Source organism: Myiozetetes cayanensis, unplaced genomic scaffold (assembly GCF_022539395.1).
Source record: "Myiozetetes cayanensis isolate MyiCay16 unplaced genomic scaffold, myiCay2020 scf5-8, whole genome shotgun sequence".
Lineage (NCBI taxonomy): Eukaryota > Metazoa > Chordata > Aves > Passeriformes > Tyrannidae > Myiozetetes > Myiozetetes cayanensis.
In genome coordinates, this window is record NW_026087742.1 from 19,102,162 (window position 1) to 19,116,719 (window position 14,558).

At 37.0% G+C, this 14,558-nt stretch overlaps 1 protein-coding gene across 1 annotated transcript in view; it reads right to left on the bottom strand.

The window, feature by feature from the left end:
* Nucleotides 1-553: 553 nt before the first annotated feature.
* The window catches only part of ZPLD1 (zona pellucida like domain containing 1), a 29,156-nt gene continuing 15,151 nt past the window's right edge, over nt 554-14,558 (bottom strand). Inside the window, exons 4-11 of the mRNA XM_050333016.1 lie at nt 13,092-13,273; nt 12,364-12,436; nt 9,115-9,212; nt 8,412-8,492; nt 7,413-7,584; nt 5,987-6,095; nt 3,051-3,080; nt 554-1,117 (exon numbers count right to left, since the gene is read on the bottom strand). Of these exons, the coding sequence (XP_050188973.1) occupies nt 942-1,117; nt 3,051-3,080; nt 5,987-6,095; nt 7,413-7,584; nt 8,412-8,492; nt 9,115-9,212; nt 12,364-12,436; nt 13,092-13,273 (921 nt within the window). The 3' untranslated portion in view covers nt 554-941. The remainder of the gene's footprint in view (nt 1,118-3,050; nt 3,081-5,986; nt 6,096-7,412; nt 7,585-8,411; nt 8,493-9,114; nt 9,213-12,363; nt 12,437-13,091; nt 13,274-14,558) is intronic.

A 14,558-nucleotide genomic window follows, 5' to 3' on the forward strand; every position in this document is an offset into this window, starting at 1 on the left:
GAGAGTTTTAATCAACTGCCAGATTGTTCTCAAAAAAATAATTTTCTGTGAGGAGAGGTTTGGCAATACTTGTTTGTATTAGCTTGCCTATTCGAGGAGTCAGGAGGGGAAGGAATACTTTTCCCCTTGGAGCAGTTTCCAGAGATAGAATTTGGCTGAAGTCTGCACATGTGGTAATTCTGTGCAAAATGAACTTTCTGATGAACATCAGTTCAATTTAAAGCTCTCACTGATTCTCAGCTCAATGGTTTTTGCTGGAAAAAGTTTTATTCACCTTAAGAGCTGCAGCATTGTTCTCTGGGACCAACTGCAGTTTGCCCTAAACCATTTGACTCAAAGATAATCAGCCAGATTTTGTCCTTCACAGAATTCCACCACAAGTCAATGGAAGACATATCTAAGAAAATATTTCTAAATTACTAATAAGTAAAAGTCCCTTGTTCTGACTCCCCCTAATGTTGTTTTTAGCTAAGATAGTTGAAAACAAGTTCCTCCTGAGACACACTTGTTTTTATAAATTTGTGGAAAACATAAAGACAAAAGAGAAGTGATCCTTAGCTTAATAGGTGCTTATGAACTTATGAATTTTCCTGAATGTGTCAGGTTTTGTATAAAAATGACATACTTGGAAAGCTTCTCATCTTCAGCTTTGAGACCTTACTGAGAAGATGAAGATATGAGCTCTATTGTCAGCACACTCATGGGCATAATGTCATGCAGTCTGATTGCAAACACAATTGAGATTCTCATCATTTTCTAGGCTGGTTACCAATATCACTGACACTTACCTACACAAGATCTAGCAAATCTAAAAATATAGAACAGCTGGAATAGAAGCTGGATACCACTGGAGTGTTGCCTTAATATTACTTTTTAATGGAATCATATTTCACAGACAAGAAAGGCAACCCCAAAGAAAAAGTGCAAATAAATCATCACTTTCAGTTGAAAACTGGGTTTCGGATGCCACTCAGGACTGAACCGTTGGGCCAATTCCTGTGCAGAAGAGTTAGAGAACACACAAAAAAGAAAATGCTTGATATTCCTAGGACGACAATGCCTGAAATCAGCGCACTGGTGACTGAGTTCAGCTGGAAAGGAGGTCCATTTGTATGAGCTGCAATGAGAAGAAAAATGCTGAGGTAAGATCTGGTTGTAATCTCTCAGGTGTGCCAAATACTTCTGTCTTCCTGTTAGAGTACTCTATATACAATTTAATTGCAGTGAAGGAACTAAAACTGTACCTCAGAATGAGCATCTGTCTCCTTGGATAAAGCTTATCTAAGTACATTTTGAAAAGAGTTATTAGTTCTTTGAATATCAGTCATGCTGGGGGATAAAGATATATACCTTCTAAGGCATAATCTCTCATGTGCTAGTGACCAACCTTGACCTCTGCTACTTAAGTCAAGACTATCATTGTCCAAGAACTATGAAGGCAGAGGTATAAGGATTTGTGGCCTAATCAAGTTAATGAAAGGATTTCTTCCACACTGTCATTAACTACATGTCAATTCAAAGTGTATATAAATCTTTAGCAGGCATATCTGGCACCAGATATCAGACCTGCTCTAAGCTTGTCTGTACACCTTCACAAAGGGCTTCTAATGTGTTTCTTAATTCTCAGGTAGAAGAGGTAACATATTTACTACTTATTGCAGTTCAACAGTCTGTTCATGGGTCAGTTCTGAGATACCAAACCACACACATGCAGCCTGTAGTATCTTTTCCGGCAGGAATGGGATAAAAGCTTTTTAGTAGTAGGTACTAGCTAAAGTACAACCATGTGTTTGCCATCACTACTGCTGGAGAGTGAGGTGAAATGACAACACAGCCTCTGTCTGAGAAACCAGATTGCTCCTCCCAGAAGCAGCCACCTGCCCTCAACATCAGTGATCTCTCCCTACTCACCAAAGCTGAAAAGAAATCAGCACTGCTGATCATGTTTCCCTCCCCTTCTCAACACTCTGCTGCTTTCTGACTGCTACAGTAGTAATCTCACCTTACTGTACCTCTATGCCCTCCACTAGGACAGCAACAGGAAAATGAAAGGTTGTTGGGATAGAGAAGGCTGCTGCTTTCATTGGATGGGAAGGACAGGTAGCAGCCATTAACACAGCAAACTGTGTGCAGCAAATAAAGAATCTGGTTTTTATTATTTTAATTATATCCATGAGCAGGAGCACACCAGGGAGAAATTAATTACAGGGAGAACTTTGTTTCCATGACAGGCAAGAAAGGTAGCTGCCTTTATATGTTCTAAGTCAAGAAAAGAAAGGAACAAATAGTATTAGAGTTCAAAGGACAGAATATGTTCCTTGTTCCACTTAGTCTTGTTATGAAGCAGTACGAGGTAGAATGGCCCAATGCACCACCTGGTTACCCTGACCATCCTTTCTTAGTCATTAGCTACTCCTTGTTACCAGCAGAGAACACTAACAGACAGGCTGAAACAAGTCCTCCAAGTGCCCAAAGGAAAAGCACTCTAAAACTTAGAGAGCTGATCTCCCTTGCAGCCTATTTCCTTCACTGCCCTAGCTGGGCATAATTTCTATCCAAGCTTCTCCATAGGTTCTTTGTGCAGTTAAGAGTCAGGAGAACAGGAACTGCAACTCTAATCTTCTAGCTTCAAACTGAGCTGGACTGCACCATAATAACCATTTTCCTGCTCTACTCCTGTGTGGCATGAGAAAATTTTACTGCTGAAGTCTGATTCTGCATCTGGTGGTTATAGTGTTCCCTCGCCCTCATATGACATAGCAGCAGATCTTAATTTCCATCTCATCCTAGGAATTAGAAGTTTCTATATTGATGGGGCTGGGCACACAAATTAAACTGAGAATTCCAGACTCACCAATTGCTTTCTTTTGAGCATGTTGGTATTGACTCATTTAAATGAGACACCCTCTCCCCCAAAAAAAAAAAAGAAGCTCCAGAAAGAAGGAAAAAAAAAAGGCAGTGCATAGATATCAATCAAAATGGTTCATCTCCTCAGTTCTGTTTCACTCATAAACCTTCTTTTATGTTTCTTGGAATTCTGATTAACTTACCAAGCTCTGAATTGTTGGTTGGCGTCTCATCTATGTAAAAAAAAAAGGCATATGTTATATTTTTAAAAAACCTCTGCTTATCTTCTCCCCCCTTGCAACACAACTGACAATAGTCCTCATTTCATTTTAAAAGTACATCAGCTCTACTTGCCATGTTGACTAGGAGCTTTAAGCCTTTTTGTTAGAATACCAACAATAACATTAATTACATGACTTTGCTTCAATTTCAATATCAGCACACCAATATGAAGCTATTTAATATTCTGTAGAGAAACAAACCAACACCACCTTAATGCAGGAACCTCTTAACTGAAAAGGTGGCAAGTTCTGTTCTGTCCCGCTACAAAAATAGAACTATAAACACAATATTATACTCAAATCCCTTCACTGTTAATCATGTTATAAAGTATCTCTATAGGAAAGAAATTACCTTGTGTTCTACAAGGAAAAATATATCAGTGACCATAAGTTATTACAAAAAATGCCCTTTCCCTATGCTCATTTTTCTCTTGGCAGTTACACAGGGGCATTATATCCAGAGAAACATTTGTATTTCGTCTCCAGTTTTTACTTACTTGCCATTGTCCCTTTCAGAATTAAATTTCTTGTCAATATTTTGGGGGGTTGCTCAACTTGTAAGCACAGCTCATATATACATTTGTTTTGAGCAGCTGTCTCCCAAGTTTAACTGAGACATCCATCAAAAGCTACATAATTCCAACTTCACAAGTAGGTTCCTGCTTTGCTTCCATACAGAAACTAAAACATTTTCTTCTGTGTATGCCTCCTGTAATGACTTATTTTAGATTAACACAAAAGAATAACACTCCTCTGAAAAGAACCAAATGTTAGAAATATGAGTTCAGCACTACACAGAAGAAGGACCATTACTCATTTGCAGGGGATCTATTCAGTTCCTACAAAGGCAGCTTCATAAACAGCTCTGTTGCCAAAACAACTGGTGACTGGAGTAAAGGGGAGACGCGGATCAATTGAGAGGCCTCTGAGGATGCCAGTGTGCACAGGACCCAGCCCCAGGACCTGAAGGAGGGAAGTGAGAGGCTGCACATCCATGCAGCTGCAATACTAATACTGTCAAGTGTGTGAGTAGCGTAAAGCAGGTTTGGTGGGCTCTGTATCTTTGCTAAAGCTGGGCCAAAGTTGGTTTTGAAAACAGTGCAGCATCACACCAAAGCCAGCCAGCACTTCACCCTGGCATTCCTCATCCAAACACAGATAGTTTTGTTGAAGTTCTCTTATGATCTTCCCTCTTTTATTTTGTTAACTATAGTGTACATGAACTTCATGTTTTTTATGTGCTTATTTTATCAATAAGAAGAGACAGCAAGACTAAATCCTTTCTACTCCAGAAGAAAAAGGGAAGCGTGAGTCAGATTGAGGGACTTGTCCAATGCCACTTATGAAATTCATGGCAGAATTCTAAACTGAATCCCCTTTTTTTGAGTACTTAACATCAAACTATCCTTCTGTCACAGCAGGAGAGGGTTGCTCCAAAAGCATACTATGAAGATGGATAAGAATTTCTAATCTAAAAAGTTTTACCCCCATATCTCAAGCAGAAAAAAACCTAAAAAATTATTTTCTTTTTTTCAGCCTTATTGATGTTTTCATTTAAACAACCTCAACAGTTGTCATGAAATTATAAAATTGTTCATCATTTCTTTGGGGCCATAAAACACCCATGGACAGATCACTTTGCTTGAAGCTATGCAATATTTAAAGGCAAATGATAAATATTTTTTTTAATTGGAAAAATAGCATTCACAGCATTTGAATCATAAGCTATATTACCTAATAGGGGTTGCTCATATAACAAGCTGTGTCTAGTTTCCATTCCTTGCCTAAGGCAGCATTACTCTAACATGCATGTTTGGCTGAGCAGATCTGTCATTCATTTCCCATAAGTACTCATGTATGCAACTTTGAGGTTAGTTCTCACTTTTTCTTGACTAATCAGATAGCAGCAACTCAATTGGGACCACGTATAATGCAAAAAAATTATTCATTTTCATAGCAGAAATTTTGCTCATAACAGTGTATTTTTTCTAAAAATGGTCTCTTGTTAGATGGTTCCCCATTCTGGAGAACATCCTTTGCATATAGAGAAGGATTTTAATCCCAAGGGTTTAAATTATTTTCTCTAGATCAAATTCAGTCCTACTCTCATCTTCCTAAACCCAAGACTGCTAAAATCAGTTGCTTAACTGCAACTACTTATAAATAGCAGTAATTTCTTAAACTTTTTCAAATACTTTATTTTCATTATTTAGTCAACATCAGTCACAAATTCTTTTCAGAGACTGCAGGTTACAGTTAGAGTATTTAGAGCTGATTTTTTTTTTCTTTGAAAAACTTTGGCAATAAAAATGGAAATCATGTAATTTCAGCCTCAATTTAAAGCAGTGGGTTTTGGCCCCCTCTGTTTAAAATTTACAATGTGTTTGTAAATTCTTCTTATAGATGAAGGCTAGGCATAACATGTATTAATTTTAGGCAACACTTAGATAAAAACCCAGAGGGAAACTGGAAGATATGGTGAATAGAAAGTGACAGTGAATATTCATTAGCTGTCCAAATTAGGTTGCAACACTGAACATAGTAGCCTAAATCCTATTATCTACAGTGAAATCTGACTTTAAAAAAAACATCAGCCCATTGAGTTTGGACTTATTATAATGGCCTTACATGTATAACAGTATCCCACAGTGATTTTGCTGTAGTAGGAAACACGTGAGAGCCATACAAATATTAGCTCGAAGTTTCTACCAAAGACCCCAACAGAAGGGAAAAAAATACTGAGCAAATGCACAGAGAATTCATCCTTTCTCTGAGTCACTGAAAATCTATATTAAATTGCAATTTCCCCAGGTTTCTGAAATTCCTGTAGTCCATAGAAAAAGATTGTTCATTCCTACCACTCCTTGTAATGATGGGGCCAGCAGAGATTACAGCATTGCCAGATGTGCTCTGAGGGCTCCAAGTTGTCCTCCCACCAGCATCTCTCCTTTCTCTGTTACTGCAAATCTGAGTGGTCAATCAAAACAGTCACAGATTCAGAGTGGAATAGAATTAGGGTCCTTTTGTTCTTCCTGCTTTAATGTAAACTCTTTGATAAGTAATACTACAACTTTATTTCTTATTTTAGAGTATTTTGCAATAAAAACAGCTGCAATATTTCCTAGAAGTGTATCTTACAAATGCCTGCCTTCCCATTGTATTTTACCTCACTTTGTTTACAAAACTACATCGCTGTTGTGCACAAGATCCGTCCTAAAGTATATTAAATTTTCAGTAGTTAATTTCCCAAAGCTATGTTTACAGACAGTTTTCCCCAACAAATCTGTCTTGCTTGACAATCCCTACCCTAGCAAGCTTCTCAACTGAGAATTTCCACATTTGGAGTTCTAAACAGCAAAGACTCACACTAAAAGAATCCCCAGCACTCTCATCTGGAATCCACCTTTAACATCTGTAACCTATTGTCTGCCTTAATGATCTTGGGTACTCAAGCATGCTTCAACCAAGAGCATTTCTTTAATGTGAAAGAACATGGTTATTGTGAAAGAACTTCAAAAACCTCAGAACATAAATTAAATACAAAATGAATTATGTAAAAGTGTAACATAAAAATATAAAATAACATATAAAATTTCAGAAGTATACTGAACAGGTAGCACTTTAAAAATCTAAATGAGAAGTCATTCAGTAGGAAATGCTGCATGCTGAAGCATTATGTCACAGAACATTCTGCATTTATATATTTATTTAAATGTCTCAATTTCCAAAATGTATTTGTTGTTCCTGACACTCCTAAAATCAGATAATTTTGAATTGACATAACTTCATGAACTTCAGTGAAACGGTAGTTTCAAAACTATAATGGAGGTGATAATAAACTATACGAGACATAGTATTTTTTCACAATGAGGAACTCATACAAATTTTCCTTGTCAGTATAGCAGAATTTCCTACACCTTTAAGTATTCCGTAAATTCTATTCTAAGGCATTTCTCTTCATTCACTGTGATTATGAATACCTTGCTGCTATACTAAGAACATCAGCTCTTAAGCTGTCTGCATGTGGTTACTTTTAAAAATTAAGGATCACAAGGTGAAAAGGCCTTTTCTCATGTTCATTATCTCCAGATGAGAATATTCATTTCCATATTCTTCATTAGTTGTTTCACATTCCTTTAGACACAAAAAATGAGTTAATTCAGTCTCTGCAAGTCACCTTCATTCTGTGCCATCCAAACTTCCACAGCATTTGCATGCAGAAGAAGTTCAGTGCCTATTTCATACCCAGATATTTAACAACAGCTTCTGTCCACTGAAACTTACTGGCACAAGAAAGGGACAGTCATCTGCTCTGCACAACTTTGTCACGCAGTGAAGGAAGACTGTTGACATCTTCTGGTTCTTGTGTTTCACAAAGCGAAACACCTCAAAGGAAAACCGGCCCATTTGACTCTTGCCATTTTCAATTATTGTTGTCTGTGGGTCCTTGTCACAGCTGTTTTTCGTAAACAAGAGTAAAACTAGGATGAGCAGCTCTATTAGTATTTTGAAGCTCTTAGATGAGAATAAAATAACTCAAGCAGCAAGTTCAGTGCTTTAGTTCCTTGGAAAAGAACACAGTGTAACATGGGCAGACACAACCTGCCTGTTAGGCTGCACAGTCCTGTGCTGAAACACATTCACACAAAAGCACCACACTTTGTTTTGCAACACCATAGCTATAACCAAGGTACCATTTAATTCCAGAATTAAAGAAACTTGAGACCTGAAGCAAAAAGCAATCAGGTATGCTAACCAGTATAGACAGGTAACTCTGAGGGAAGACAGTCTCTCTCCAGTAACTGTCACGGATAAAATTTTATCTGAGATACTTCCAAGATGTTTTTCGAAGTTCCAATTCAAATAAATGTTATTACTTGAAGTAGAAGCAGGAGAATCTATTTATATTCAATCATTTACTTAACTACCTTCCTGGTCTGGAGTCTATGATGTTTTATATCACTGTCATTCACCACAGTTACCTTTGGGAGAATAATAAAGGCCAGTTTAGCTATTCATTTTGAGTGTTTATGTTATCTCTAGTAGAGCTATTTTGGATATATGGTTTCCTACCTTTGTAATTCTTACGACTTTGCATTTGCTTCTATGTTTATGTTCACACACAATATTAAGTTCTGACCTGTTATCTATAAGTCTATCCCTTGGTCCTCCCTGGTAATAATGCTTAAACTTTCTGGGCAGCTTAGGGCACCACTGCTGGAGAGATTTGTAATTTTTTTTCTAAGGAAGGACAACAAAATATTGGGTTAACACAGGACCTACCTTAAAAAAAGGTCATATCGAAGGTCATCGTTGGGATTACCAGATGGAGTGGTGTAACAATAGTCCATCAAAACATTCCACCTGCACAGGGGATAAAGTGATGGATAAGGTGATTTGGTAACAGAAGAGCAGGGCTGGAGAGTAAGTGAGATAAGTAAAAGACAGATGGAAAAGCATATAAACAGATAATGTAGGCTGTTACATAGATGCTGCATTACTGTATTTAAAAGGTCACGTATGAGTCATTCTGTTTCTGCACACTGCTTAAAAAATTAAGGAGCACAACACATCAGCAGAATTGTATAAATCAAATCATTTGGTTTCATGCAAGTCAACCATCATACCAACACACATTGTACACCTCTTCTCATAAGTCATGGCCACAGAGGACCAGAATTGAAAACCAACCCACTTTTGAAAGCTCTGGATTTTTTCACTTGACCAAACAGAGGACTTTTCTTAAATGTAACCAATATAGGATTTAAAGTATAAAACAGGAAAACTTTCATAACAAGAACCTCAGTAAAATATTCATTCCCCACCAAGGACCTGATACCCTCCTGTGGGTAATTATTGAACACCAACCATTATCCTGACACACAAAAGAGCTATGAGGAAAGGTAGATGCTTCTAAATCAGAAAAGAAATTGCAACACCAAGAGCTGAATAGCAAGGAAGACAAGAATAATATCCTTTATGGTACCTGCCATCAAGGTTGGTTGCTCTTACAGCTGCATATATTTTGGTTTTCAAAGGTAAACCTGTACTTGGAATAAGGAGCTGCTGGCTGTATGTTGAATCCTGAAAAACAAACATTGCCTCATTGTAACAGAAATTCCACTTTAACAATCCACCTGCATCCACAGACTGAACTTCCTTTGATTTTTCTGGCCTTTCAATATAGAATGATCATTTACTTTGTCCCCTGTAAAGGAAGAAGCAAAAAGCAGTGCCAGAGCATTTATCTACACGTTTGTTTATGAAGATGAAAAACACTTGACAGGTCTCGTTCTATGCAACTATTTGGGAGAACCTGTTTATGATTTAATGAAGTGGTTGGATCAGTGATTAAAGAAAAGGTACCATTCACTGACACTCCAGTAAGTCTCCCAGGGCCCTCAGGCAAATGTAGCAGCTACTGTGGTTTCCTAAAGGAGGAACTTAGCTGGGTGGTCACAGTGTACCCTTTCCCAGGAAATGTTGTTTAGGTTATGTGAATTAGGGGAGATTAGCAATGCCACCAGGTTTTATATATCTTAAGCTACAGTCCAGGAGAGCAGACAGATTTTGTTAAGCAAAATGTAGTTTCTATAGATGTTGGCTTATGGAAGACTACAAGTAACAAATACTTTCATTTAAATTCTAGTATTTCAAAAGAATTGTTTCAAGAAAGCTGTATTCAACATAAAAGTTGGGAATTCCCCATATACTACTACGTAGATATAGCTATTTTGTAATTTTCTTGTTCACAAGTCTGAACTGTTAATGTCACTTGAGCAACAAAGCCATGAAACAGATCTGTGTGACAGATGTTAATTCAGCATATTAAAACACACTTAGTGATAACAACACCTATGTCAAATAGGTTGCTAATGCCAACAGCACAGGCACTCAGCATGTTGGGACCTCTTGTGAGAGCTCAAAACACTCAATATGCATGAAAAAATTTGTTACATAGAATTTTAACCAGGTTCAGTGTGGCAAGCGAGGCCACAGCAAGCAGTAGTTTACAGCAGCAAGAGGGATTAAGGACAAAACTCAAATGATTCTTTTCAGAGGTAACAATACCAAAATTCCCAGCATGCCCAATATCCAAACTGTGCAGCATCAGAGGCCATGGGAGGTATACATGCACAGAAAGACCAGCTCAGATATACACAGAGCAAGTCCTTGGAGATCCATTCAAGGGAAAACAGATAGGTTTGCCTTCTTTCAAATTAGTTTTACGTTTCTATAACACATATTCTGCCACATTTTGCAACTGATTAAAAAGTGCAAGACCCTCACTATTACATTACATAGTTGTTCTTTTATTCTTATAGAGTATTTTTTACTCATTCAGACAGATATTTGCAAGAAGGCATAAAAATATATAGCCACTTAAGGTCTGTGAAAGCCCATTAAACATTTTGCTGTTAAACTCTGAGTCTATCATAAGGGGTCCTCTTGTCTTTCCGAACAATGACATGTACTAACGTCACAAAATAAATGTAAACAACACCTTGTGAGGGAAGATAGAGTTGAGCTGATAAGACTATCAGTCAATCTTAAGAAATAACACTACAGCTAAAGTTTGAAAGTATGCCTACTTGCAGCCAGGAGATGCCTCAGTGTACAACCCCTCACCAATACCAGGAGCAGACACAAGTCTGGAGGTCCCTCCCAAAACCAGGATTTCTAACAGGGACCAAGTAAACCCACAAGATATTAAGTGTCCAAAGAACTGGGCAAAATGCAGGCAATGCACAAGTTGTCCCTCCATTTATCCAGCCCTAGGATGTGAAGCAGAAGGGCACATCCACCACTTGAATCTGCCAGCGTTAGTAGTGTTATTCATGACAGTGCTACTCGCTGGGGTGAGTAATATGACTGAAATCAGAAAGATAAGACACTCCTGTTCATGGTCAACTTGAAAGCTTACTGAAGTAGGGAGAATAAAAGCACATCTTGGTGTGTGGTATTTAAGGAAAAACTGTGCTCAGTATGACCACCACTAACATTTATTCCTCACTGTTTTCTGAATTGGGCCCTAAAGGCAGCAAATACATTGTGGTCTATGCTTGGCCTGACGGAGAAATTTGCCTACTCTCACTCTGCCCCATCTTTTTGATCACAGGTTTATTTAAAAATGAGAAAAGTAAGTCTTCATTTTAACAGGTTATAGGTTGTTATTTGGAGCTCTACACTTTCAAACAAACATGATTTTTTTAAAGCATGCTGTTGAAAAATGTCCTGCTGCAATATTTATAGCTCATTATGTTCAAAGCATAAAGCATTGACTTTTAAATCAGTTGCATGAATTATAACTCAGCAGCATGATGGCATGAATAATAATGCAAAAAAAATCAGATTCATAATTTACAAAAATGATGTTTGATAGATTGAAAAATTGATATTTAAATCAGGTACTTAAAATGTATGAGTAAAAATTTTAATCAACACAAAAACATAATTTCAGGGGTTAATATTAAGTAGAAGTCTGCATTTTTCATGCTTTATGGTCACTAACCATTTTTACATGGTAAAAGCTTTTACACTAAATGCATATTCAAGTTAAATTATCTAAAACATAAGTAAGAAGTGTTGGACGAAAACTGTTATAATTATTAAACCTTAAAATCTTTAAAGTCCACACCATAAGGCAACGTATGCAGCGGGCTATAGATCTGGAACAAATTCAACATCCCTCACTACAACTACAGATGATTGAAACACTCTGATGAAGCTTGAGCATAAAAACACCCCAGCCAAAGTGCTACAGTTTATTGCTAAGGGAATAGGTCTGGAATAATTTTAAACAGAGTACTTTGTACTATTCTGTAAGTGCAATGTAGCTATACACATACTTACACGCACAGAAGTAATAAATGCAAAAACAACCATGCACTCCAGAGTATGATTGTTGTTACTACAACAATTGAGTGGTGATGTGGTGCTACACCATGAAAACCAGAGCTGTAAATTGGGGAGCTGTATAAACACAGGACAAAGAGCCTAAGTGACCTCAAAGATGAACCATGTATATACAAGACAGCAGATAGATGCAAACAAAAAGGAAAAGGGAATTCAGAAATCAAAGATGCCTGGAAGAAAGGCCTTCTTCATGGGAGGAGTGAGAAGGAAATAGCAAATAATGAAGAGGAGTCTATACTTTGGTCTGGTAATCCAATTTGTACCCACTTAGTGCAGAGATTAATTTAGTTCAAATCATATTACTGTGGTTTATACTCACATTGTAAAGCAACAAATTCAAAGTGCTGATAAATGTACCGTTGTTCTCTCTTACAGAAATAGCAGCTGATGACCTACAAGAGAACCAGAAACCAAAAACCATCATGAAGAAAGATACCTTATTTTTGTGTTTGCATACTTCAGTGGGTTTTATCATTAAAAAAAGTCAATGAGTCATATCACAGGGAGATAATTTATGCATTTGGGTTATAAACTTCAGAAACAGGAATTTATAGTGGAAATACTGACAGTCTTAACTATGCAGAAAATAATGGATGCTACTGGAAACACAAATCAGAAAAATAATTAGCAGAGAGGCAAAGTAACAAAAAGGAACCCACTTTTCATAATGTACAAGGTTTACTTATGCAAATATTTTCTCTTGCATTCTATATTTACATTCCTACAAACTATTTCATGAAGAAATTCTTCTTTTCTTTTTTTTTGCTGTTACCATTTTTCATCAGAACATTTGAATTTTAATGGAAGTTTTACATTATCTAAGGGTCTCTTAATAACCACAGCTCTTCATAAACTATGTTTTCTCATATAATGATGCTACAGAATTTCCTTTTTTTTTGTATCACCTCTTCTTTTTGTGCCTTTTCCTTTCCCTTTACTCTTACACACCTAAAAATTACTATGTTGACAATACTGCTATGGCATGAATGTGTACATGCTTACACAAACATTGTAATGACACACATAGAAGTTAAAAAGCACACTTACGAAGCAAGCTGGGTATTATTAACCAAGTACTCCAGTGGGTAGCTACAGCTAAATTTGTACAGAAGCCCAGGCAAATAGCTGATAATCGTTGGTGGGTCTGGCGTATCAATATAGCCTGAAACATTACCTATCTGTATCACTGAGGTATTTCCGTAAGCATTGATACCTCGAGCTGAGGATACCTATTGAGGGAGACAGAAAATTACCATTATCTGAAAGTTAACTGTGGAACAAAAAATACTTAAGGACACCGATGCTTTAGCTCATAGTTTTATCCAGAAATACTTTCAGTAAATCCTTCAAAACTTAATTTAGTTTAATAACGTGTTCCCTACGTTAAGCTTTTCACCTCCCTGAAATCATGCATGTACAGTTCACAAGCTATAACCCTGCTCTTAAAACAGACTTAAGCAACACTTGAAAAAAATTATGAATCCTGGAAGAGCATTTTTTGCTAGTTACTTTTTTTCTGACCATTCCCCGTGAATTCACATGATTTACTGGGAAAAACTGAAGGAACTTTGCTATTACTATTAAAAAATATTACCTTAAAATGAGCTTGCATATACAATAGTAAGGCAAACACACAAGCAATTTCATTCACAGAAACAATATTCCCTCAGTGTTGAGCTTTCATTTTGACATATCAAAAACAATCCACTTTATAAATAGATACAAAATGAACAGCTGAACTTTGTGGTTTTGTTTACTTTATACATTTCTAAATTACAAACTATAATCTGTCAGAAATTGCAGAGTTTAAAAGTAACACAAGCTTAATGCCAGTGCAACCTAAATTCAATCCATGGGCATGTACTATTTTTGCTCAGGCTCAGAGAATGTGCAGAGCCAGCAATAACATGCAGCTGTCAGGAAAACTGAAGGACACTTTCCTTCTGGTAGCAGCCTGGCCTCACTTCATCTGTAGTTACTGATCTGAATTAGGGGGGGTGGTTTGATGTCTCAGGAGGCAGATAATTCAATAAAGCAAATTAATATGGCACTGGACTTCCACTGTAGTGGAAGTAGCATTTCTTTGGTGTAACTGCATTAGCAAAACAGATATTTTCAACAGCTTTAGAATACACGGTTTCTTAAAAAGATATTTCATTATGGAAGGATCATCCTGAGGTAAACATGAGTTGTAACACTTTGCAATAAGTAGCACAGGACATTTTTGATTTCCTTGTCTACAGAAAATACAGCTAAAAGACAGAAGCAGCCATGCACTTCACCAATAGCACACCTAATAATTTGCTAAATGGCACAAAAATGTTGAAAATCATATTTTCTAAGATCTGTATTTTGCCTAAAAATTACAGGCTAGAGGACTGAGGTAGTATATCCAACTACAGCTCGGTTTAGCTTCCTCATCACCCCACACCCATAAAATAAAAAGTTGAGTCTGCTATATTAAAGACAGACCTGGTTCTACTCAAGTTCTGCCTGAGCTATTGTCTGTCCTTT